Below are 22,093 nucleotides of genomic sequence, written 5' to 3'. Positions count from 1 at the left end.
GACACCAAACTCCGCTTTCAAAATAAAAGCTTTGCCAGCATAAACAGGGTGGAACGCCTTGCGACTTTTTTCGACTACGTCTCCCTGCTTCACCCAAAAATGATTAGGTAATTTATAGGCTTTGAATGCATACTCTATTCAGCTGACTAGATTGCGAATATTTTAAAGCATTTTCGCTGATTTATGCCGTGGGACGCCCAGGGTTTACCTCATACTTAAGCTACATCTCGTGTTATCCTTCCTCCTTCCTTCAGGACACTGGGCATCGCAGCGGCATCCGGATAAATACAGTTATTTTTAATAATATATGGTTTTATTATGTCAGTCAAACTGCCCACCGCTGGACACTGACAACAAGCTTCACTGACTGCATCATGGTTAACCTCTGCTGCCTTTGCTGCGGTGAAATCCCTCAACCCCGCCCCCCTCCGTCCGGCCAGTCGGGACCACCGCGGGATCCCCGCTCCGTGCAGCAGCAGCAGCCTGCTGGCTCCGGCCCAGACGCTGTGGGGCTGAAGGGGGAACAAAAAGGGGGAGCAAACGGAGTGAGCAGAGCCAGTGAATAGAAAAAACAGTGATCTTATAATCTCTCTCTGACATGCGAAAAGTGCAGCATGCCCTCCTCCGATCTGGACTCTGCGGAGGACACGGCGGCCACTGCTCCCAATGATGCTGAGGGAGAGGTGCAGGAGGAGGACGAGGAGGACTCGCCGGCTGAGAGTAATGTCCTGGAGGAGGAGGTTGGTATACACATGCCAGCCATTCATTATCTTATTATTAGCTTAAAAAAAACTATTAAAAACATGAAGAAAAATTTGCAGAGGATAGTTCTGATCACTTAATTACTTTTAGAAAAGTATAAGGAATGACAGCAATCGTGATTAAAAAACATTCTTGTCATGCAGTACAAAGGCATCCACTCTAAGATGCAGATGTTTCCTCATCTTATTTTATTAAACTAAAAAATATTGATCTAAAACTCATGCATTTTGATTTCTGTGCTAGTGACTCACAGGAAAATAAATCCTATATTGACATCCTCTCTGTGCCATCACAGTGCAGCCGCTTCCACCTGCAGCCAAACAGCCTCTCTGCTTGCTGAAATGTCAGAATAGTCCATTTCACATAGTAGAATCCAGTGATGTGGAAAGTTACTCTCACTGACAAACTGAGTTGCTAAGACACCAAACAATTATTTTTGCGAAGCCAGACCATGATTTCAAGTGCCGATCGGTCCTTTAAGCGTACGTGCATGTTTGTGTTTGCTCCACCATGCCCTTTATCTTTACTGTCATGAAGTAATTACTGTGATTCAATCTGGGGGATTGGCTGTGTGCAGCCAGCCATGGACAGAAGACATGAGTTGTCTTACCTCAGTTCCATTGCCCATGTAACTGCTAACTCTTATTTTATACTGTGGAGGAAATTAAAGTACAATTCAGTTACAAACATCCTATTTATCTGCGGCCAATATATTGAGTTTAGATGCTCGAAAACTATTTCTAAAATGATGTATCCCATCTGAGTCAGGGCTTATATTTTTTTGATTGGTATAACCCTTGCTAAATATTTTCCTTAGAAGTATATAAAGGTGTTTTTTGGTTTATTTTGCACATCTTGCAAATTATTAGAGTATAAAAACATGAAAAAAAATCATTCCATAGTACATAATGTCTGCAGTCAGGAGGACGGGATGACTGAAAAGTCTGTCCTCTCTGGCTCACCAGAACTGCATCCTTGTTTGCTCCATAAATAACTGAGGTGGAACCAGCAAAGTGACATCCCCACCCCTGTGTCAGTGCAGTAATGGATGGGCTGGTTGTCAACATAAATCCTTTCACTCCATAAAACACCAGAGGTAATCTACAAGAACACAAGATCTCATGGGAATGATTGTCACCACCAGAGCCAGACACAAATATTAGAAAATGCCATGAAGTCATTCAGAAATCTCGATGCATGTGACTGATAAGATGGCACCAGGTTCATTTTCAATGCGTGAAACTCCTTGCAGATGCATACATTAAACTTTGCAGTCCCAGCTTGGTCTCTCTATGCATGAAGGGTTACGCTCTAGTTTCTTTTACTGTTAGTGTAACTGATGAAATAGCTTCAGGCCAGCGTCTCTGCTGATTGGGACAATTTGACTTGTGGTCAGTATTGCAAATGTGAGCACTTTCTGTTTGTCTGCCCTGAGCTAACCACCCAGTACTCAGCAGATAAGTGTGTGTGTGTGTGTGTGTGTGTGTGTGTGTGTGCGTGCCTGTGTGCGTGCGTGTATTTAAGCAGTAGTGGGGGAAGTATTCAGAGAGAAGGGAGAAGTGTTACAGTGCAGTTAAGTATTACATATAAGTTACGCAAAACAATGACCCCTGCCAGTGTTATATTATTATATTTGATATAATTTCATTATTATTATTAATGCATTAACATGTGAGCAGCATTATAATGTTGCACCTGGTCCAGGTGAGGATTACTTGAACTATTTTATACAGTGTTTCATAGTTTAATGTATGGCAGTGTGTCATATTTTATCAGCTGCGGATATGGTTTTTAGTTAATTAATCGTTTTTAAAGTAGCTTGTAACACAGCTTTCATATAGTAAATGAAGTGGAGTACAAAGTCCAGAATTTCAGTCTGAAATGTGGTGGAGTAGAAGCATAACTACCTTGATTAAGTAAAGCACAAGTGCTTCAAATTTTTTCTTAAGTGCTGCACATGAATAAATGCTCTTCTATTCGAACAGTGCATGAATGTGTTTCTCTTTGGGCTGCAACTAACAATTATTTCCTTATCAATTAATCGCTTCAAAATTTCAGAAAGTAGTGAAAGTTGCCAAAGCTCAAATCATTAATCAAATCTTTAACTCAGGTTTTTGACCTGAGTTAAAGATTTCATAGTTTTTACTTTTTTTCTTTTTTCTTTTTTTTTTTACATCATTCTTATGTCATTCTCTGCTCAGCATGATTCCTGCTCAAGGTGCCTCTCAGGCTCTATTTAAAGCTTAGCCTCATGCAGTTTGGACACTTTTAACTTGAGACCTGACTAATAATATGGCCTGCTGATAAAATCAACTGACATTTATATGTCATATGTTATATTATAATTTATCACCGGGCTAGAAAGTAACAAGAAATTGCAGTACAGAGATATGTTTGATATAATTTAGAAACAACGCCTCCATTAATACATCATGTCCACCTGATCGGCACTCAAGTTTATTTACTAGTTTTATTAATGTTGTGTGTTTATGTTAAAAACTAATACTGGCTAATACTTTGCTATAAGATTTTCAGCTCTCTAATATTAATACAGGTGTCTGCCTCAAAACTCCAGCATCACTCAGGCTCCATTTCTAATGTTTGAGGGGATTTTGTCCACGTATACACAAGCGCTACCCTTTGATATTAATGTGACAACTTTACCAGCAAGCGCATTTGCCCTCCTGCAATATAAATGAAATTGATTTTAGAGATAGATGCGTGAAAACATATTGGTTAATATTTAGTCTGCCAGCTGCTCACGGCCTCTGCATGGTTTAATTGAATCCCACTGAGCTTTCTTTGGTTTGATTTACTTTGTGCTTAGGTACGGGGAAGCTTGGCAATTTATAGTGCTGCTACATTCATTTGCATTTCTGCTGCAAGTCATAACGTCACTGCCATGTTTCAGGGGCTCATTGCCCTAAGTGCCTTTTCCTCATTACTCCCCCTCTCTCTCCTTCTTTTCTGTCTTATCTCTCTCTCTCTCTGCAGCAGCGGCCAGTGAAGCAGTCCCTGGGTGCTTGTGTCTGCCGGGAGTCCCACTGGCGCTGCCTGCTGCTCTCTCTGCTCATGTACAGCTGCCTGGGCGCGGTGGCCTGGTGCCGGCTGACCCGGGTCACCAAGATCAGCTTCAACACGGCTCTCACCAACTCCTTCACGGCCTCCTTCACCTCCTCCCTGCGGGGGTCCACGGGGATGGGCGCCGGGGGACACTCAATGATCTACCACGACAGCCCCTGCTCTGACGGCTACATCTACATCCCTCTGGCCTTTCTGCTCATGCTATACGTCCTGTACATGGTGGAGTGCTGGCACTGCAGAGCCAGGAGCGAGCTGCAGTGCAAAGCGGACGTTGACAGCGTGTATGAGCGCGTGCTGCGGATGCAACAGGCCCAGCCTTGCATATGGTGGAAGGCCATCAGCTACCATTTTGTCAGACGGACACGGCAAGTCACTCGGTACCGCAACGGGGACGCCTACACCACCACACAGGTGTACCATGAGAGGGTGAACACCCACGTGGCTGAGGGGGAGTTTGACTACAGCCACTGTGGGATGAAAGACGTGTCACGTGACCTCAGAGGTTTGGAGGGACATCCGGCAACTCGCCTACGCTTTACCAAATGTTTCAGCTTCACCGAGGCCGGCCCAGAAAATGATTACCTCAACCAGAGAGCCAGGTTCTTCTCTGAGATTGAGGGTTTGGACGATTACATGGAGGCCAGGGAGGGGATGCAGCTGAAGAACGTTGACTTCAGAGAAAACCTGATAGCCTACATAGACCCAGATAGGATGCCTTGGTACACCTCCCAGGTCGCCTTCTGGCTGGCAGCTCTCCTGATGTTGTCCTGGCCTCTGAGAGTGCTGATAGAGTACCGCACTGCTTATGTGCACTACCGCATAGAGAAACTGTTTGGGTTGGAGTACAGCCACAGCAGCCCCTCTCCTCAAGATGAAGACAGACCTTTGGGGAGCAACACTGGTTGTGTTATCCCAAGAGTAGACACGCTGGACAGCACTGAAATGGAGTGGCACATACGCTGCAACCGCCAGTTGATTCCCAGCTACTCCGAGGCCATGCTGATCAACATGAGCACCGCAGACTCTACCTCACTCCAAGACACTGAATACACCTCGTCCTCAAACTGCTTCCTCCTGGACAGCAGCCAGACCGCTCAGAGCTACGGCGCCCTCCAAAGCCAGGACGGCGGCGAGCAACGCAGCGAGCCCCACGGACGAGCTGACGGAGGAGGCAGGAGGAGGACCATCACCAGCTCCAGCTGCTCCTCCATCTTCTCCTGCCGCGGAGCGCTGTTCCACTCCCACCTCTCCTCAGACACGTCCCGCTTCTCGCTGTGCCGCATGTACGGCTCCCACCGCACCGTGGCCCTGTGGAGGAGCCGCAGCAGCAACCTGACAGACCCCTGCTGCGTGGACGAGCAGTGCTGCCGCTCCGACTCCAGCCAGCTGGCGCTCAGTGACAGTCCACCCACCTACAGAGACGCCCGGTTCTTCCCAGTCCTCATCGTGCACCGGTCTGAGGGCCGCGGCGGCGAGGACGGGAGGGAAGTGAGGCGGTATTATATACGGAGAGGCTCGTCGTGCGTGGAGACGGCCCTGTGAAGGACACCTATTGATGAGCCAAGATGGATTCAAATCAGTGATGATATTGTAGGGTTGATCACTATTTGCTCCATAGAAAGAAAGACATTAATGAAGATATATGGAGAAAATGTGCTCTTTTCAGGAAATTCCAGTGTAAATATGAAGTAAAAGAAACTTAAATGCAGACTTTGTCCAATTTTTTAACACAGTCACCAAACGGTCCTCCTATTGAATCGCACGTGTCCATTTTATTACAGTTAAATTGTGTGAAAACAGCTGCAGGTGCGGGGCAAACATGCATGTACTGTCATGTCAATGCATCTGGATGCTCTGGCATCGTCACACTTTCCTCATGGCAGCAACAGTGTGTCAGCTACAGGAGAGTGTGCAGTGGCAAGAATAACTGTCACGTCTGATCACATGATGAATACTGATACATGGAAACTACACAGGCTCAGCATCTGGCTCTTTTCATCACTCCTATTTTTCAAAAATCACAGGAAACAAAACCATCGATGTGTTGTTATATGTGTGGAGAGACTTACTAAAATTGGCCCACATATGTAAAAATAATACCAGAAAGTCGCATGTTATAACCAAAAGTATTGTCCTCTGGTTGTGAGATAGACCGAAAGGTGAAACCAAAGAGTTTGCTCTGTTTTTTTTTCTCTCCAAAGAATTTTATGAAACACTACAAAGCATCTATTGTTGAGCTTAGTGGAGAACATAGGTGCATGCGTGCAAGTGCATGCAATAAAAGTAGTTCTGAAGGATTTTTATTGCATAGCAGTGTTTAATATCAGCTGCGAGACTTATTAGGTATATAACTCTGTTTACTTGCATTTCCACTTTTTTTTCAAAGTGGAAATGCATAAATGTAGCTTGAGAAGCCACCGAACAGGATGGGATTGTGGTTTTATTCTCTCCTATTTGCAACCATTTGCACAAATAAATGTACAGTCCTCCTTGTGTGTGTTGCTCTCCTATCATGTTGATCTGAGGTGACGATGTCAGACACTCTCAGACTCACTTGTGCCTCTGCTGTCCTCAAATACAACTACAGGAGAAGAAACACTGTGCTGGCATTCACCGACTTCAACCAGCAACTTTCCATTGTGGCTGCAAGCCAGAAAATCAGCCGTTTATGCAAACCAGCGTTTAAATTCAGCATGTTGCTTGAACTGGAGAGGCAACACCGGCCAAAATACTGGAGGTAAATAAAGAAAAAGAGCAGACGAAGAGAAGCAAGTTAAATAAGGTCACATAAATACAACCTTTCATTGTTTTATAGATAGGAACAATATAGTCTATGATCATGTAGGTAAGGCCATTAGTTTTCCTTAAAGATTTAAAAATACACATGAACTTGACATTTGTACAGAAACCCAAACATAGAAATGATTCATATTAGACATGGTTGCTTCACATATTTGCCATGAACCTTCACTTAACATCAAGAGCGATTTCATCAGTGGTGGAAGAAGAGCTTTTATTTATGTAAAATCAGTTCTTCAAAAATACTGCATTACAAGTAAAAGTCTCACCTCCCAAAGTTAAAGTTTAAATAATAAATAAATAAATCCCATTACTAATTTATTTCAGAGCTTCAGCAGAATCTCACAGTCTTCCTCAGCAGATGGGCTTTCTGCTTGGTTGTCATGGAGACATCTCTACGAGCAACATCTCCATGACAAGGATGCTGAAAGCTTGTTGAAAGCTCCGAAAAAAGAAGCGTGAGTTCAGAACAAACATCTTCGGGTGGCCTTTGCAAAACTTTATCAGCTTGTGGGGTGGACTCAAAGACCTCTTTGTTCTTAAATGTGACTGCGTTGGAGATCACTAAAGACTCATCGATGGTTTTTAATCATTACTTTTGTCGGACGACGACCTCATGGCTTTCATTTATTACATATTGCGCATTAAAAAGCAAGTTGAGTCCAAACGGGGGTCTGTCCCCCTGCAGCTCAGTGTGCGCACGGGCCGAGTTAACGAGCGCTTCACCGACGTCACTTCCCACGCGCGCGAGATCATGCTAAGGGCAGCTAACCGACCAATTGATAACTGACAACAACCCAGGACCTGTACGGCTTGTCAAGATACTGTGAAGCTAACCGCGGTGGCCTACTAAAGCGTGACGGTACCCGCTGTAGATTGTGTTTAGTGTCCTCTCCAGCCGCTCAGATGTAGAGAAGTGTGCTCTGTTGACATCCGTGACGAGCACGGATGTGTGTTGTGTCACTAGCTCCGGCGCGTTGACTTACTAGCTAGCGTTACTTTTTCGCGGAAGTTTCCCTCTCTGGTATGCATTCGAGCCCTTAGCTCGCTCTCACTCGGCGTTGAGCCGGACTTCACCCTTTAGTATTTGGTTGCCATGAAGCTGCAGTGTGATGTCGAGGTGGTGAATCGGATGCTTCCCTCGTTTGGGATGAAAAGTCGAGGGAAAGGGACGAGAGCGGTGCTCTCCATCGGGAAGCATTTGGACAAGACGAGTCAGCGCAGCAACGTTTACATGATGATCTGCACAGCCAAAGACAGAGCAGGCTCAAAGTACAAGGTCAGTGTCTGTTGTTGTTATTATTGCTGCTCTTTGTCTTAACGTTAACGACCTGTTTTTCAGAGATGGATCCTTTAGCCTCTGTTGTTTTTCCCCAAATGAGCCCGATTGCAAGATGCTTCTGATGAAGTTGAGTTAATCACAATGTAGGTCGCAGTATTTCAAAGCCAGCAAAACAGCAGATCAAATGCTACCCATCAGATACAGATACAAGAACAGCTGATTAAATTTTATTTAAATAAAAAAGTGCACACAGTTTAAAGATGAAACATGTATTCCTTTAGTTGTCAACTATTAAATTAATCAGTTAAGAAAATCATCAACAGATTAATCAAGAGTTATTACCATTATTTGCAGCCCTAGCTGCATATTGAATATAATGCCAAATTTAGTCCTAAAACATGCAGATGTATTTAACAGTCTATAATGTGTTTTAAGTGACAGTTCCTTTTACAATTATTTCTCACAAGTCTTTAAACTTTTGTCATTTTGAGGGTCTGTTGATGTAGAATTTATTTATATTTCAGTCACTCATCCATCCAGGCAGGGGACTGGATCCTATCCCAGTGTGCATTTGTGCCAAAAAGCCCTATTTTTTTTTTCTATTTTAAACAGAATGCCTAAAATAGCCTGAAACGACCCTCTGGTTGACTTTAAGAGTGTGCATTAACAGGGACTTAAGAGGGATAAGAAAAGTAAAGAACCATTAAGACATGAAGCCTGTTCATATAGTTACTGACCTGCTGTCAGAGTCAGACATTAACACATTAACATATTAACATAAGCAAGAGAACTACTATACCTCCTTCTCTCCTCATCCATTGGTGTGAATGTTTGTAGTGCTGTATAAAGTGCTGTTGTGACTGTCAAGAAAAAATATTTCGTATTTTTTCTTTTTGAAGTACACATAAAAAGAAAAAATACCTCAATGCAAAGAAATTTACTTTGACTTAACAGTGATGCACAATATGGTTTGCTCAGGTTGATGTCAAACATTCAAATTACTTGTTACATTGTTCTTAGTTCTAGTTAAGTAAGGCAGAAAATGAGAGCTCTTGTTATTCATTTGTCAACAAAACATCCAGATCTGCTTCCACAGTTTCTTTTAAAAATTGACAGTGTATCAATCATTGCAGCAAGTTGTATTGGCTGTATTTTTGCTTTTCAATTAACTCCTCTCCCCTCCCCTGAGTCTCATAAAAAATCAACTTCTTCAATTATTCATCATAATCAAAGCACTGGATTGGAAAAAGTATTGTTTTCACGGTCTGAAATGCTGCCTTCAGGTACTCCTCAGAAGCGCCTACTTCTGATTTAAAAGGTCACAGCTGTAGATGCTAACGAAAAAGGTCCACATGCTTTCAGTATTCCTGTCTTTACTTGTTGAGAGAGTGAATCACTCTTGGTTGAATGCTGACGCATACCCGCCCTGATGTTGTGTCATGTATTTTTCCATCACTGACATTTGCCAACTTTCTCTTGCAGCTAAAAGACAACATAGAGAAGTTCTTCACTTGGTTTGTGGAGGAAGGCAAGGCCACTGTAAGATTAAAGGAACCCGCTGTTGACATTTGTTTGAGCAAGGTACGACATCCAACATGGTGTAAATTACAGCTTGAGTATATAAAAGTGTTTAAAAGCAAAAACTGGTTGTTTTTTTATTTCCCAGAACATGATTTTCAGGTTTATTATGAAGCAACTTCATTCTTATTTCCGTGAAAGATTTGTCACACAAGACTCTGAGACAAGAGTCAAGCTGTCCACTCACTTGTGTATCAACTAGACAGACACATGGGCTTGTTTTGACTGCAGCGGATGCCTGGACAGACACCATAGCAGCCTCATTGTTTTCAGCTGCTGTGAAACCCTCCTGGCTGGTTTGAGTCAGTGGTAACCTTTCACCTAGTTTCCAACATAGTTCAACGTGTTGCGTTGACAGAAATGCAGTCACACACCCACAAACAGACTAACGCCACCATTTGGCAGGTAAACAGGGAAAATAATGTGTAAACCAAAATTCAGTTAGCCGACATGGTCGCAATTCAGGATCCTATCTGCTGATGTTTTAAGACTCTGCTTTGAATAGTAATTTGTTTCTGATAGGACTTTTCAATGACAAAAGTTTTAGTCATCTTCTCTTAAAATGACATCTACTCCTTCTCCCTCATCTAAATCCCAGAATCTAGGAATATGTAATTATTTTTCATTTCCAATGTTTGACGGCTGGACACAAGATGTCTCCTACTTTACTGAAAAGTCAATCCTCAGCGGGTGTGCACTGAAGGCTTCAAGTTTCCACATCACACTTGTGTAAAGTTGAGTATTGGAGCAGAATTGGCTTCCAAACTAGTTGTGATGCCCCTTAAAATTGGATTTCCAATGAGCACAGAGTGGAAGGTTTTCACTTACAGTAGATGACTGAAGGCAGATTTCAAGTGTCAAACTCTGTGCATACATCATTCTGCACAGTGAAGCTCAAACATTTATTCAGTAGGAACAGGAGGAAAAATACATTTTTGAGTGGAACACGATACCACCGCAAGAAATTGCTGCCTGATAAATACCCATAATTTGAATAAACACCTCAGTGACTGGATTTTTTTTGTTTGTTTGCTTGGTTTTGGACCATATTGGATTGTACAGGTATTCACAAAATTCGGTTTAATCTTTACATCCCTAGTCTCTCACATTTATATTCCCAACAGTAAAAGCTCATCATGTTTATTCAAAGGAAGTGTGTCAAGATATTCCAGGCCAGTGAATTTAGGTTAGATATTTCAAGGAATCCGGTCACACGCAGCCACCTGAGGAGATGCTTTTAGTCTGCCGGTTTTGTTACCGATTCATCTGTGGATCCACCTTTAACTTTTATTTGTTGATTTGTAGGCCGATGCCAACAGCTTAAAGAACTTCTTGTCAGCCGCTCGCTTGGCAGATAGAGGAAGTGACACGAGCAGCCTTCCCCTCTCCACGCTCACTCCTGTTCGCGCCAGGGACGTAGAGCAACCCAAGAAGAAGCTCACCATTGTGTCCAAGAAGGACTACCCCCTCACCTCCAGCTTCCCCTACTCTCTGGAGCAGCTGCAGGTCTCCTACTGCAAACTGTCTCGGGTGGACATGCGGATGCTGTCCCTTAAAGGTAGAGTGAGTTGATGGGGGTTGTTGGCTACATACTGAAATTTCGAGTTTCTCTTTTATGTTAATAGACATGTTTACAGAGCGGCGATAAGTGGAATGTTTAAGAAGTTTAAAGAGCACTCCATGGAGGTCAGTTGATTCATCATGGGGAGTTCTACTCAGTGGTGGAAGACACATTCAGATCCTTTAAAGTAGTAATGCCACACTGTGAAGAAAATAGTCCCTGTCAGTGTTTTACTATTACTACCCATCCTTCAGTTTATCAGGAAAACTCAAATTCAAAATCACCATATACGGAGATGCATGGTTTTCACTGGGCATGAAGGGTATGGAAATTTTAATCTGAAAAGTAACCAGTAACTAAAGCTGTCAAGACAGATATAGTGGAGTAAAAAGTACAGTATTTGCCTCTGAGATGTAGTGGAGCATAAATATAAAGTAAAGTACAAGTAGCTTGAATTTGTACCCAAGTGCAGTACTTGATTAAATGTAGTTACATTCCACCACTGCACCTGAGGAAGCAGTTCTGTCATAACTTGTGACTGAGCTTTACAGAGTTTGAGAAAACAGCCCTGATGAGTTGCATGATGGGAAATAGAGGATCCAGTGTTTCAAGAGTGTGGGATGAAAAATCAGCACGGCTCGACATCTGCTGCTTCGATTTTGACCGTTTTTTTTTTAATGTATCTCTTGCAAGTCCCTGTTTTATAGAAGTGCAAACAGCTGGAGTACCCCTTTTAAGTGGTAGTATTTGTCTTTGGTTTTGTTTTTACAGCTCTCTGCAAGCTAGACCTCAGCAACAACCACATCAAGAAACTCCCTGCCACCATCGGTGACCTCAGCTGCCTCTCTGAGCTCGTCCTCCACAACAACCACCTGGAAGCCTTCAGCACGGCCCTCTGCCTGTCCACCCTGCAGCGGACCCTCCAGCTCCTCGACCTCAGTCAGAACCGCCTGCAGTCCCTCCCAGCTCAGTTCTGCCAGCTCAGAGAACTAGTGAACCTCAAACTGGACGACAATGAGCTTGTCTGTTTGCCATTCCACGTCGGCCGACTCTCAAAGCTGAGGTTCTTGTCAGCAGCGCATAACCAGCTGGCTGTGTTGCCCAGTGACTTCCGCAAGCTGAGTCTGGAGAACCTGGACCTGTTTGGAAATCCGTTTATCCAACCTAACCCTCTGGACCACACAATGAAACTCACATTCCCCCTTCCACTTCAAGAGATGGCTTCCAGAGCTGTGGCCAACCTCAGGTGAGAATTCATCATCCTCAGTATATCATACTGTAACCTCACCATGCTTCATACGTTCTCACAGCAAACTCCTAACTGTATTCTTTCTGATTCACCTCACAGGATACCATACGGACCTCACCTTATCCCCGCCCACTTGTGTCGGGACCTCGAAGTAGCCAAGACCTGCGACTGCGGCCGCATCTGCATCAACTTCTACATCAAGACGGCGGTCAGCATGAATCTGCACCAAGTCTCTCACACGGTGGTCCTGGTGGACGACATGGGCGGCACAGATGCTCCGGTGCAGCAGCACTTCTGCTCCCTCTCTTGCTACTCCGAATTTTTAGACAGCTCCCTCCAGAGAGGAATCAGATGAGGATGACGGAACTCTTTTGTTTGACGGGAAACACCGGCAGCTGGACATTGTGTGGATTTTGCAATAGATTGCAAGTTGTGAGATACAGTAGGAGGGTATCGGATGAGACGAGAGGAATCAACAGTAGCAAACAGCCCAGTGGTGCAATTTTCTGCTAATGCTCTAAAATGAAAGGAGAGTATTGACACTGTTAGGCTCTGTTTTTAAAAGTGCTTCAAGCTGCCTCTTTTACACTTGCATTCAACTTATAATGCACTTCCCACACATCAAAAAACGTCTAAGAGATGAGCTTAGATATCTTTTTGGACCTGCTCCAATGTAACCGAGTGACACTGACTTTATATAACTCACAGCAGTACTGACACAGAAGTTTCTGTGCCGCTGCTAAGTGTCACACATAGTCTTTTCTGCTCTTTCTGTCTCTTAAATCAGACTGCAGGTTCCCCCTCTGACCTACTTCTGCTCAGCAGGGGAATAAAGAAACTAGATAAATTGGAGTTTTTTTCCCCAAACACAGTGCCTCAGGGTCCATGAGTTAAAGGGAGTTGGTTTTTACTGCGCTAATGACCCACAACTTTTATATATATGTGAAAAATTCAATAAAATAAAAGTATGAATTATGTTGTCCTAAGTAGGTTATTGTGGGAGGCTGAAATCAGTTGTGTCATGTTTGTTACGAGTTTGAATTGAGCGAAGAGAAGTGTCAGGTTTTGCAAAGATTTAATGTTGTTGAACACACGACAAACTTTTTAAGTGATATAACAAGAAATACACAACAAAATCCCTTTGTTTTCAACCTTCCCTGAACTCTTGCACTCAGTCCAGCTCGTACATCAGGGAGTTTTGGAAGATGAACCCTGCAGATGTGGAATGATTGCTGATGACCTTTGCATTTCCGTCTTTATCGATTTCCCGTAAAAACACGGGTGGAGGCTTGTCATCGTCATGCTCTGGAGTTTGGAAGATTTGCTCTGTCGGCAGGTCATCTTCGTCCATGTTCTCCCTCTCCTCCTCTGCTGAGCCTGTGGCAAGTTCCTCGGAACAGAGGCCAGCTCGGCTGCCTGAACCCCCTCTGCTTGACTTGTTTGCGTCATCTGTTTCATGCATCTTGCTGGACTCCTCGGTCCCCTGGGAAATGCCACAGACCTTTATGTCACTCTGGCTTTGAGTGTCAGCTGGCATGGAAGATCTGTGATGAAGTGCAGCATCTGTTTCCACCTAGAACAGGAAGACACAAGTTACAACAACAGCTTAGTTTGATTACACACACACACTTGTACCTCCTCTTTGACACCACAGTCAGGTTCAGGTTTGTCAGAACCGATCTCACCTTCAGATTTCCATTGTGAGTCTCTTTTGTCTTTTCAGTCTGCTCTTTGATGTCTGAAGTCTTCGTTTTGAGTGTTGATGCCAAACAAGAGCTCAGATTTTCCTCTCCCTCTTTTGCTATGCAACACGGATGTTCGGGAGTGATTAAAATAGGCTGGTTTTCTCTTTCAGCTGCGGCCACACGTGAGTCTGTTTCTTGAAGAGAAATGTCCATGCATTGGTCAACACTGTCACACTGAACACTTGTTACTCCAGAGTCCCTGTTCTCTGCCGCTCTGTCAAATCCATCCTCCCTCAATATGTTATGCTTACTTATTCCTGTGTCCTCGTGTGGCTGTCTTTTCTGCAGGTTTAGTTTTCCAACTTCTATCTCGTTTTCCCGCTTCCGTTCTTTCACGTTCTCCACCTCCACACTTCCTCCACCTTTTCCTATCTGCTTCTTCCATTCCGCCTCCTCCTCCACACAATTTGCCTCTTCTTCACTATTTTCTCCTTCCTTCATCTTCTCTCCTTTCTCATGACCTCTCTCTTCCTCCTCTTCACCTTTCTCCACCCTGTTCTGCTGCTTCAAATCCTCCTCTTCGGTCTCTCTCTCCTTCATTGCTTCCTTCTCTTCCTCAACAACTATTTGCTCCTCCTCCTTACTTTTCTGGCCTTCCTTCCCCCTCCATTTATCCTCCTCTTCCACCTCACTTTTCTCCTCCTGCTTCTCACCATCACTACCACTAGTTGGAGCAGGCCTTACAGCAAAATCAAGTGCATCATTAGAAGGAAGAACAGGAAGTGTGACTGTAAGCTGTCCTCTCTGTTTGTTGAACTTTGCTTCCCCTTTATCTTCATCCACAGGATAGGCTAAGAGCAGCTCCAGTCTGTATGCTGGTTTGTCAGACTCCAGCAGCAGCCTTCTCTCTTTCACCTCAAGGCTGGCGTCCGTGACCGCCTTCAGAAGCGGCATATCAATGGTAACCACTATCTCTTTGGGCCTGGGGCTTTGAGCTGAGTCTCTGGAACACCTGAAGTCCTGTAGATCAATAAAGGATCGATATTTTACTGTGTAGTTTGGCTCGGTTGGCTCTCTGGTTTTCTGAGGCTGCATCTGGAAGCTTTTTGGCCCGGCATCGGTGCTGCCTTTTGTCACAGGTGATTCTGCAGGCTTGGTTTGCGAGGATGTGGTAGGTCTTTTGTCATCTGGGTATGGGTATGTAAGAGGGTCAGGCTTCTCTGAGGGCTCCTTGGCTTTATATCCAGGTATGGGTTTTCGGATGACACAAGGCTGTGGGGTGCCTTTATATTTTGTTCTCATCTCTCTCACATTGTTTTTATCCAGAGTCACGTTAAAACCATCCTGGATTCCCTGAATAGCTGTGCTGTCCACCATATCCATGAATCCCTTGTTTTTGCTTGCAATGTGGAGAGTGTCAGGGTGGAAAATAACATCATAGATCATTATCTTGTTCCCCTTTGGGTCTGTGTCTTGCCTCCCTGGGTGCAGACTGTGAGGCAGGGACCAGCACTGTCCTCTGCGGCCCTCCTCCGACACCCCCCATTTACTGGCAGGCTTTCCAACTTTTTCATTGCCGCAGATATTGACAAAACACTTGTGCTTGCCGTTCACACTCGTCCTTAGGGCCCTAAATGGTTCCGGGTGAATAAATTCAATCATGTTTCCTCTTTCCTGCTCCAAAAGTTTGATCTCTTCTTCATACCTTCTCTGGTTCTCGGGGTCTGATAATTCTTGTGCGTAATCGCACAGCATTTCCCTGAATTTCTCCTCTTTCAAAGCTTTCGTCAACCTGTCCATTTCCTCCACTGTCATGTTCAGTTCTTTCAGTTTGTCTCCGACCTCCATGCTGACGAGTACGAGGAGAACTGAGCAGGCGGATGAAATTATCGGACGCAATTTTCCACACAACTTTCGTACACAGTTCAGGAGAGACGTTTAGTTCAAACGGTGTTACAAGCTGTCCTCGACGAAAACAAAAATGCTGAATTTGCGGTCGTTTTATCTACTTTTATGTGTGTCTTAGCTCGTTTTGGACCTCAAATTGGCAGCAAATCGTCCGGCTTGTGTTGATGTAACCATAGCAACGCGAGAGCTATCGGTGCAGTGCAACAAGGAAACACTTCCCTGAGAAACATTTTTCGTGCCTTTGTTCCGTCAGGTTTTGACTAATAAATGAGAATATTTTATTTTTTATCAATATAAAAACAAGAATCAAAACATGTACATAATGTCGTATGACCAAACGAAAGGAATATATAAAAAAATTCTACAGTGGCTAAATTTTGTTATACATCTAATAGATCAAATTTATCTATGGCGCTGTGAATTGTAAGATGTTTGAAATGTCAGATTCAAGTAACCCAGTAACATGAAAGTGAGCCAGCATGCCCAATACCAGGAAGCAGCTCAGTTACATTTTTTTTTATTATTATCAGTCACATTTTTTTATTGTTATTAGAATTAAACGTTTATTTTAATATCTCCTTGATTAATGCTAACCCTCGATTAAATTGTTAAATTGGTTATTCATGAAAGATAATACAAAATTTTGCATTATTTTTGAGACCACCTTCAATTAATTTTGGGGTTCTTATTTATTAGTGTAATTAAAAAGTCAAGGACAGTGAACTGTCTTGAAAACAAGCTTTATGTCAAAACCACTACCCTAATGGTCATTTTGACAGGAATCGAGGGTAATGTGTCTGTGGTAATATAATGGACTTTGGATGCACACAGTATGTTTTTTGACATTAATAACTTAATAACCCTATAAGTTTATGCACAAAAAACTTGAACAAAACAAGTGACATATGTCACATGAATTTAACTGTGATTTTATATATCTTTCTTGTTATATGCCTTTTAATTCATATGCAATTACAAACTCCCTGCTTTATTCTGTTGTTACATTAAGTACAGCAAGCAAAATTTCATTGCAGGTGAATGAAGTTTGAGTTCCTTAAGCAATGTTGGCAAAGGCCATACAAAAATATACAAAAAGGAGTACCATTTTTTTGACGATGATCACCAAAAGTGAATTGCATTATGATCACCTGCAGTATCTTGCTGTTATACTCCTCTAAACATGTCAAAACATCTTCTGTGAAAAACTAAGACGCTCCCTAAAGTTAGTGTAAATGGTGAAGTGACATAAATCCACCACTAGGTGTCGCTGTAGACCGCCGCTCAGGTGGCACACGGCCAGTGAATATGTCGGTCAGTAAGGCAAAGGGGCGGGTATGCAGGGAAGAGAAGTGATTGGTCGCACCCCCAACAGTTCATATTTCTCACTGTCTGATTGGAAGGGGTACGCTGTTACTAGGTATGGGACCACTGCTTATGAATGTGTAGGTGAGAATGGGAGGATGGAGGCTGCACAGAGAACCGCTCTTTGTTCAGCAGCATCTAAATGGTTCATTTTTATTGTTTACTCAATAAAACATCCACATGCATCCTCCCAGTTTCTCCAGTTGATAATTTTCTTTCTCACACTGCATGTTAATTTATATGCCCAAGGATATGCTTTATGAACAACTTTCATTTGCAACAAGAACAAGCGGTGTTTGATAAATCACACCAGACCAATAAGAGACTTTTGAATAAATAAGACTCAGTGGTGCATTATACAAGAATCACTGTCCCAGTGCCTCCTTGTTCCCTTGTGACAGAGGTGACTGGGCTCAAATGATCACTTAATAAGCTTGAACACAAGGGAAACAAATCTCGTCTTGTCCGCTCTAACTCGTCTGGCACTCTGGTTCTGAGCTAATGAACAGAACACAATGTCCCCAGATGGTCTCACCAAAAGTGCTTTTCAAACACCAAAGAAGAAATTAATTCAGCCAGTGGACCAAGAGGGTGGTGGAGGGGGAGTAGAGGGGTAACAGCGTGATGCACACAGGATGTGGGCAGTCACTACTCACTGCATTTCTACATAAGACTACCGGGAAAGATTGCTGACTACACTCATATCCCACACCTTGTTTTTTTTGGGATTTGATAATGGAAAGGTCATAAAAAGCACAAAAAATGACTCATTTAATCTTTTGTTTATTACAAATATGTATTAAATAATACAAAAAGTTAGACAGGGAGATATAATCATGGTATAATCATAGTACTGATGAATAATATTCATATTTACATGTTTTTTCATGTTAACATTTTCCCAAATATGACAAATAAATGCATTTCATAATACACAAAACAATAAATTCACATAGAGAAATATATATATATATATCACTATCAACACAACCAAAGTGTGATGATACTGATCAAAAGTGTTGTCGCAGGGGTGGAGAAGATGAAATGTATAAGACAAACTTCATACAAAGGCTTTGGTGAGAGTGCATACATATTATCAATTATATCATAATAAACAAAAGAATCCTTTAGAGAAAAATACATGTACTAATGAGCAGTTTAAAGGAAAAAGGAGTCCAGTGCATGTTTTTTTCTTTAATTCCCATGAGTAAAATAGCAGCAGCCTTGTGTGCTTGGCTGCTCCCTGTGGTATCTTGGGAGTGGGTAGGATGGCAGTGTTCATTGTCTACTTTGAGCCGGCAGGCACCAGCATGCCTAGCGTGGCAAGGCCAGGTTTTGAGGGAGGTGTTTTGCCAGCAGCCATTTTGTTCAGGCTCCGAACATCGGCCTGCCAGGAGGGAATTTTCTTTGTGGTCATGTGACGGCGTGCGTGTTTGGTGAGGTGATCACTGCGCATGAACCGCCGGTCGCACACGGGACACACAAATTTCTTCTCGCCGGTGTGTGTTCGCCGGTGGCGCGAGAGTTCATCAGAGCGGGCAAACCTCTTATCACAGCCATCCCAGCTGCAGCTGAAAGGCTTCTCACCTGAGAGAGGGAAACAGAGAAACGGCAGAGTAAGGAGTCAGCAAGTGAGTCACATTGAAGTCATAAAAACCTCACACCACACCATGCCGTGTCTGAGATAGTACAACAATGAGCTCACTCTCTTCCCATCAAGGATAACAAGGCCAAGAAATGTTCTACAAACAGGATGAAACACTCATCTGTGGTCACGTTTTGTTCCACATCCTTTCGAGTACCCAACCAATCACTTCTATATGCAGAAAATCTCACCTGTGTGTGTTCTTAGGTGAGCCTTGAGGTGTGAGCTCTTAAAATATGTCTTCCTGCAGCCTGGGAAGTTGCAGACATAGTTTCTCCTGCGGGAAAAGTCCATCTTTGTGGTTGTTGTACCACTGCTGGGCCCCGCTGGCACATACATCGGTGCTGGGGCCAGAGGTAGCAGCTTGGTGTTGCCCAGGGTCATGACAGTCTGAGGGCAGTGAGGGGCCTGAGAGACAGAGGACTGGGGGAGAACCAGCATTACAGTGGCCTGGGGCACTGCCGAGCCCACAATGAGGGACTGCTGGACAGGGGCGCCGTTAGCTGAGGCGGGCTGGGGGAGGATGGATGTGGTGGCGGTCCGAATGCCTGTGCTGGATGTTTGAACTGCGCCGGGGATGAAGGCTGAGATTATACCTGACTGGCTGCTGACAGGGAACATCTGGCAGATGATTTGAGGGCTGGTGACTGAAGGCGGGGACAGGGCTGTAGGAGCAGCGGGAGTGGGTGGGCTGTTTTGTGGTTGGGTATTGACATGAGTAGGGGTGGAGAAACTGTCCAAACAGGATTTTGAGGGGCTGCTGGGCTGCTCTATTTTTGAGGCAGGTAATGTGGGCGTGAGAGGAGCAGGAGGGGATGGAGGTGTGCTTATCTGATCAGTCTTTGTAATGCGTTGCTGCTGCTGCTGCTGTTGCTGCTGGCAGACCGCTGCGGCCCTTACTGTGTCTCTAGTTTTCTCTGAATTAGGGGCCACTGGAATGTGGTGTTGGCAGAGGTTGCTGTCTGCGGTGTGGCGGATGACGCTGGTCGCCATGGCTCTGCAGGGCTGTGGCAGACGGGGAAGGGAGGGGGTCTTTTCAGCAATGGGTGCCAGGACAGGTTGATGAAGCCCGGAACCACAGTGTTGTGAGGACACAGCCAGGCCAGAGCTTGAGTGGAGCGTTGAAGTCTCAACAAAGCTGGGGCTGTGAGGGGGAGTCATACACTGTAAAGAGAAGGAAGAGAAAAACATTAGAAGAATTAGCCAGTGTATCCCAATACCACTGTAATAACATGGAGTGCTTCTCCGCTGTTACATGGGACAGTGTTTGCACAGATAAGTATCGCAGGTGGTAAACAGTTACACATAACAATAATGAGCACTCTGAGCTATAAACTGTGATTTTTATGACCTTGTCCCTGAGAGGAGGAACTCTGTGTGAAGGTCAGACCACCTTACTGTATCAAGGCTTTTCTTGCTGCAGCACCTCTCACCTGGCCCAGTCTCACATCATAAACCATGACCCCAGATTATCTTTGCACATTCATATCAACATGACAAAGGGTTTAATGCAAACTCTCAGGAATATGTGTGCTAATCAAACATCAGTTGTGTCAATAGTTTCACAGCTGTATGGTTTCAGTACCTGCTTCCAGCTCTGTTATCAAGATGGGACTGAAGTCAATGTTGCAAAACCGACACACATATTATTCAATGGTTTGGCCGTTACAGCGTGATAAGTCTCTTACCAGGGAAGAGAGGGACACAAAGTCCTTTGGGGGCTCTGGAAGTTCTGGTGGCAGGAGTGAGTCACAGGAGTCCGAAGCTGGTGTGAGAGGTCTCGGCTTACAGGGGTTCGGCCTGTGACCCTGGCCCCAGGAACTCATACACACAAGCGCCTCAGCTGCCTCCAGGTCTGTGTACTCCAAGCCAGAGGTTCCACTGGAGACAGACAGTTCGCTGTCGTGCCTCCTCCTCTTGGAGTAGGAGCCACAATGATCTGTAAACTCGGCCTGAAAGGAGCAATAGGTAAACATCAGTCAGAGGAAGCAAAATGAAAGTACTTTAGTTCTGCCACATCACTGGGTTATTTGGTTATTTTCAACTACATGATGGTGATTCAACTTCGATTGAGATCTGACCACGACATAAATGCAAACGATGGGAGGGTTTTTATACTTATTTACCAGAATGGAAAAAAAAAATGTTTCCAGTTACAATCTGCTCTGTCACTGTTCCTCAATCTAATGTTCCCGGCCAAACCGCAAGATGCTGCCAATAAGGGAGAGGGGGTGTGGGTGACTACACCCCAGCCCAGCATGCACTGCCTTTGGCTCAGAGCCAGGACGCCTCCCATTGCCAAATATAGACCAAACAGTGACGTGCTGCCGAGATGAGCCATGTGAAATCCCCATAAAGCGGGTTTGCATCAGGAAGTGGGCTTCTTACATTACAACTTTATGATAAATGTTAACAGTAAACAAAGCATATTAATGCTCCTCCACAGTAACTCAACCGGATGAAACAACTTGTGGACACTGACAGGCTTCCGTACATGTTTAAATTAAATTAGATTATAGTTTTACATTATCATTGTTAAATCGGGTTTTACCTTTCGAGGACACAATGACAAGCAAGATTGCTACACAAATGTGTAATTAAAAAAGTGTTTACATTTTCATTTAATGTGGACGATTTGGTATCACTGCACGCTGACGTGACACAAAATAATATTAATAAAATTGAGCATAGCGGTAACTGTTAAATTTTGAACTTAGCGGATGACTTAGCTTGAGTAACTTCACGCTACTAAAAAAAACATAATCACTCAGTAAACAAGTGAATGTTACTGGACTGCAAAATAAATGTCGCGCTGAAGCTTAAGTAACAGTTAAAAAAAAATTGTCTTACCCCGTTTGAGTCCATCTCTGTATATTTTCGCGATGGCATGGAGGAATAAAATATCTAAATATCACTTTTCTGTTGTCAAAGCCAGTCTAGAACAAAGAGACGGCGGTTGCCAGTGCTACTGCCTGTACCGGGGTAGGGTTGAGGTCGTTTTTTTCTCTGACTAGCTCCCTTTTCTCTCAGCTGTGTGTGTAAAACATGGGGAGGAGAAAAAAAGGAAAACAAAACTCACAACACGCACTGGCGGGTGGCAACACTCGGCCTATCACAATTGAGTGTGTGCGGAGCTTCAGCCAATGGTGGAACAGAGAGCGCGTGAACAGTGCGTGCC

General features: G+C 43.9%; 4 protein-coding genes across 5 annotated transcripts; 2 read left to right on the top strand and 2 right to left on the bottom strand.

The window, feature by feature from the left end:
* Nucleotides 1-37: 37 nt before the first annotated feature.
* On the top strand, nt 38-5,521 carry LOC121618739 (transmembrane protein 151B). Of its 2 annotated transcripts, XM_041954312.1 has the most exons (3): nt 38-107; nt 255-740; nt 3,757-5,521. In XM_041954312.1, the coding sequence occupies exons 2-3, from the start codon at nt 615-617 to the stop codon at nt 5,386-5,388; spliced, it is 1,758 nt and encodes a 585-aa protein (XP_041810246.1). In that variant the 5' UTR covers nt 38-107; nt 255-614; the 3' UTR covers nt 5,389-5,521. The 2 variants fall into 2 exon arrangements, with proteins under 2 accessions (XP_041810246.1, XP_041810247.1); XM_041954313.1 differs by having other exon boundaries at nt 90-740.
* A 1,873-nt stretch (nt 5,522-7,394) lies between these two features.
* On the top strand, nt 7,395-13,325 carry lrr1 (leucine rich repeat protein 1). Its single transcript, XM_041953726.1, has 5 exons — nt 7,395-7,924; nt 9,410-9,508; nt 10,811-11,063; nt 11,838-12,312; nt 12,415-13,325. Exons 1-5 carry the CDS (start codon nt 7,742-7,744, stop codon nt 12,668-12,670), a joined length of 1,266 nt encoding a protein of 421 aa, XP_041809660.1. The 5' UTR covers nt 7,395-7,741; the 3' UTR covers nt 12,671-13,325.
* A 161-nt stretch (nt 13,326-13,486) lies between these two features.
* Nucleotides 13,487-15,957, bottom strand: dnaaf2 (dynein axonemal assembly factor 2). Its single transcript, XM_041953724.1, has 2 exons — nt 14,001-15,957; nt 13,487-13,888 (listed from the first exon to the last, which is right to left on the bottom strand). The coding sequence occupies exons 1-2, from the start codon at nt 15,846-15,848 to the stop codon at nt 13,487-13,489; spliced, it is 2,250 nt and encodes a 749-aa protein (XP_041809658.1). The 5' UTR covers nt 15,849-15,957.
* A 2,080-nt stretch (nt 15,958-18,037) lies between these two features.
* LOC121618303 (Krueppel-like factor 11) lies at nt 18,038-21,935 on the bottom strand. The gene is made up of 4 exons (XM_041953725.1): nt 21,766-21,935; nt 20,604-20,867; nt 19,107-20,079; nt 18,038-18,857 (listed from the first exon to the last, which is right to left on the bottom strand). Exons 1-4 carry the CDS (start codon nt 21,802-21,804, stop codon nt 18,556-18,558), a joined length of 1,578 nt encoding a protein of 525 aa, XP_041809659.1. The 5' UTR covers nt 21,805-21,935; the 3' UTR covers nt 18,038-18,555.
* Nucleotides 21,936-22,093: the final 158 nt, after the last annotated feature.

This window comes from Chelmon rostratus, chromosome 15 (genome assembly GCF_017976325.1).
Source record: "Chelmon rostratus isolate fCheRos1 chromosome 15, fCheRos1.pri, whole genome shotgun sequence".
In the NCBI taxonomy this organism is placed as follows: domain Eukaryota; kingdom Metazoa; phylum Chordata; class Actinopteri; order Chaetodontiformes; family Chaetodontidae; genus Chelmon; species Chelmon rostratus.
The sequence above is the reverse complement of the archived record's forward strand: the minus strand, read 5'-3'. Positions and strand labels throughout refer to the sequence as shown.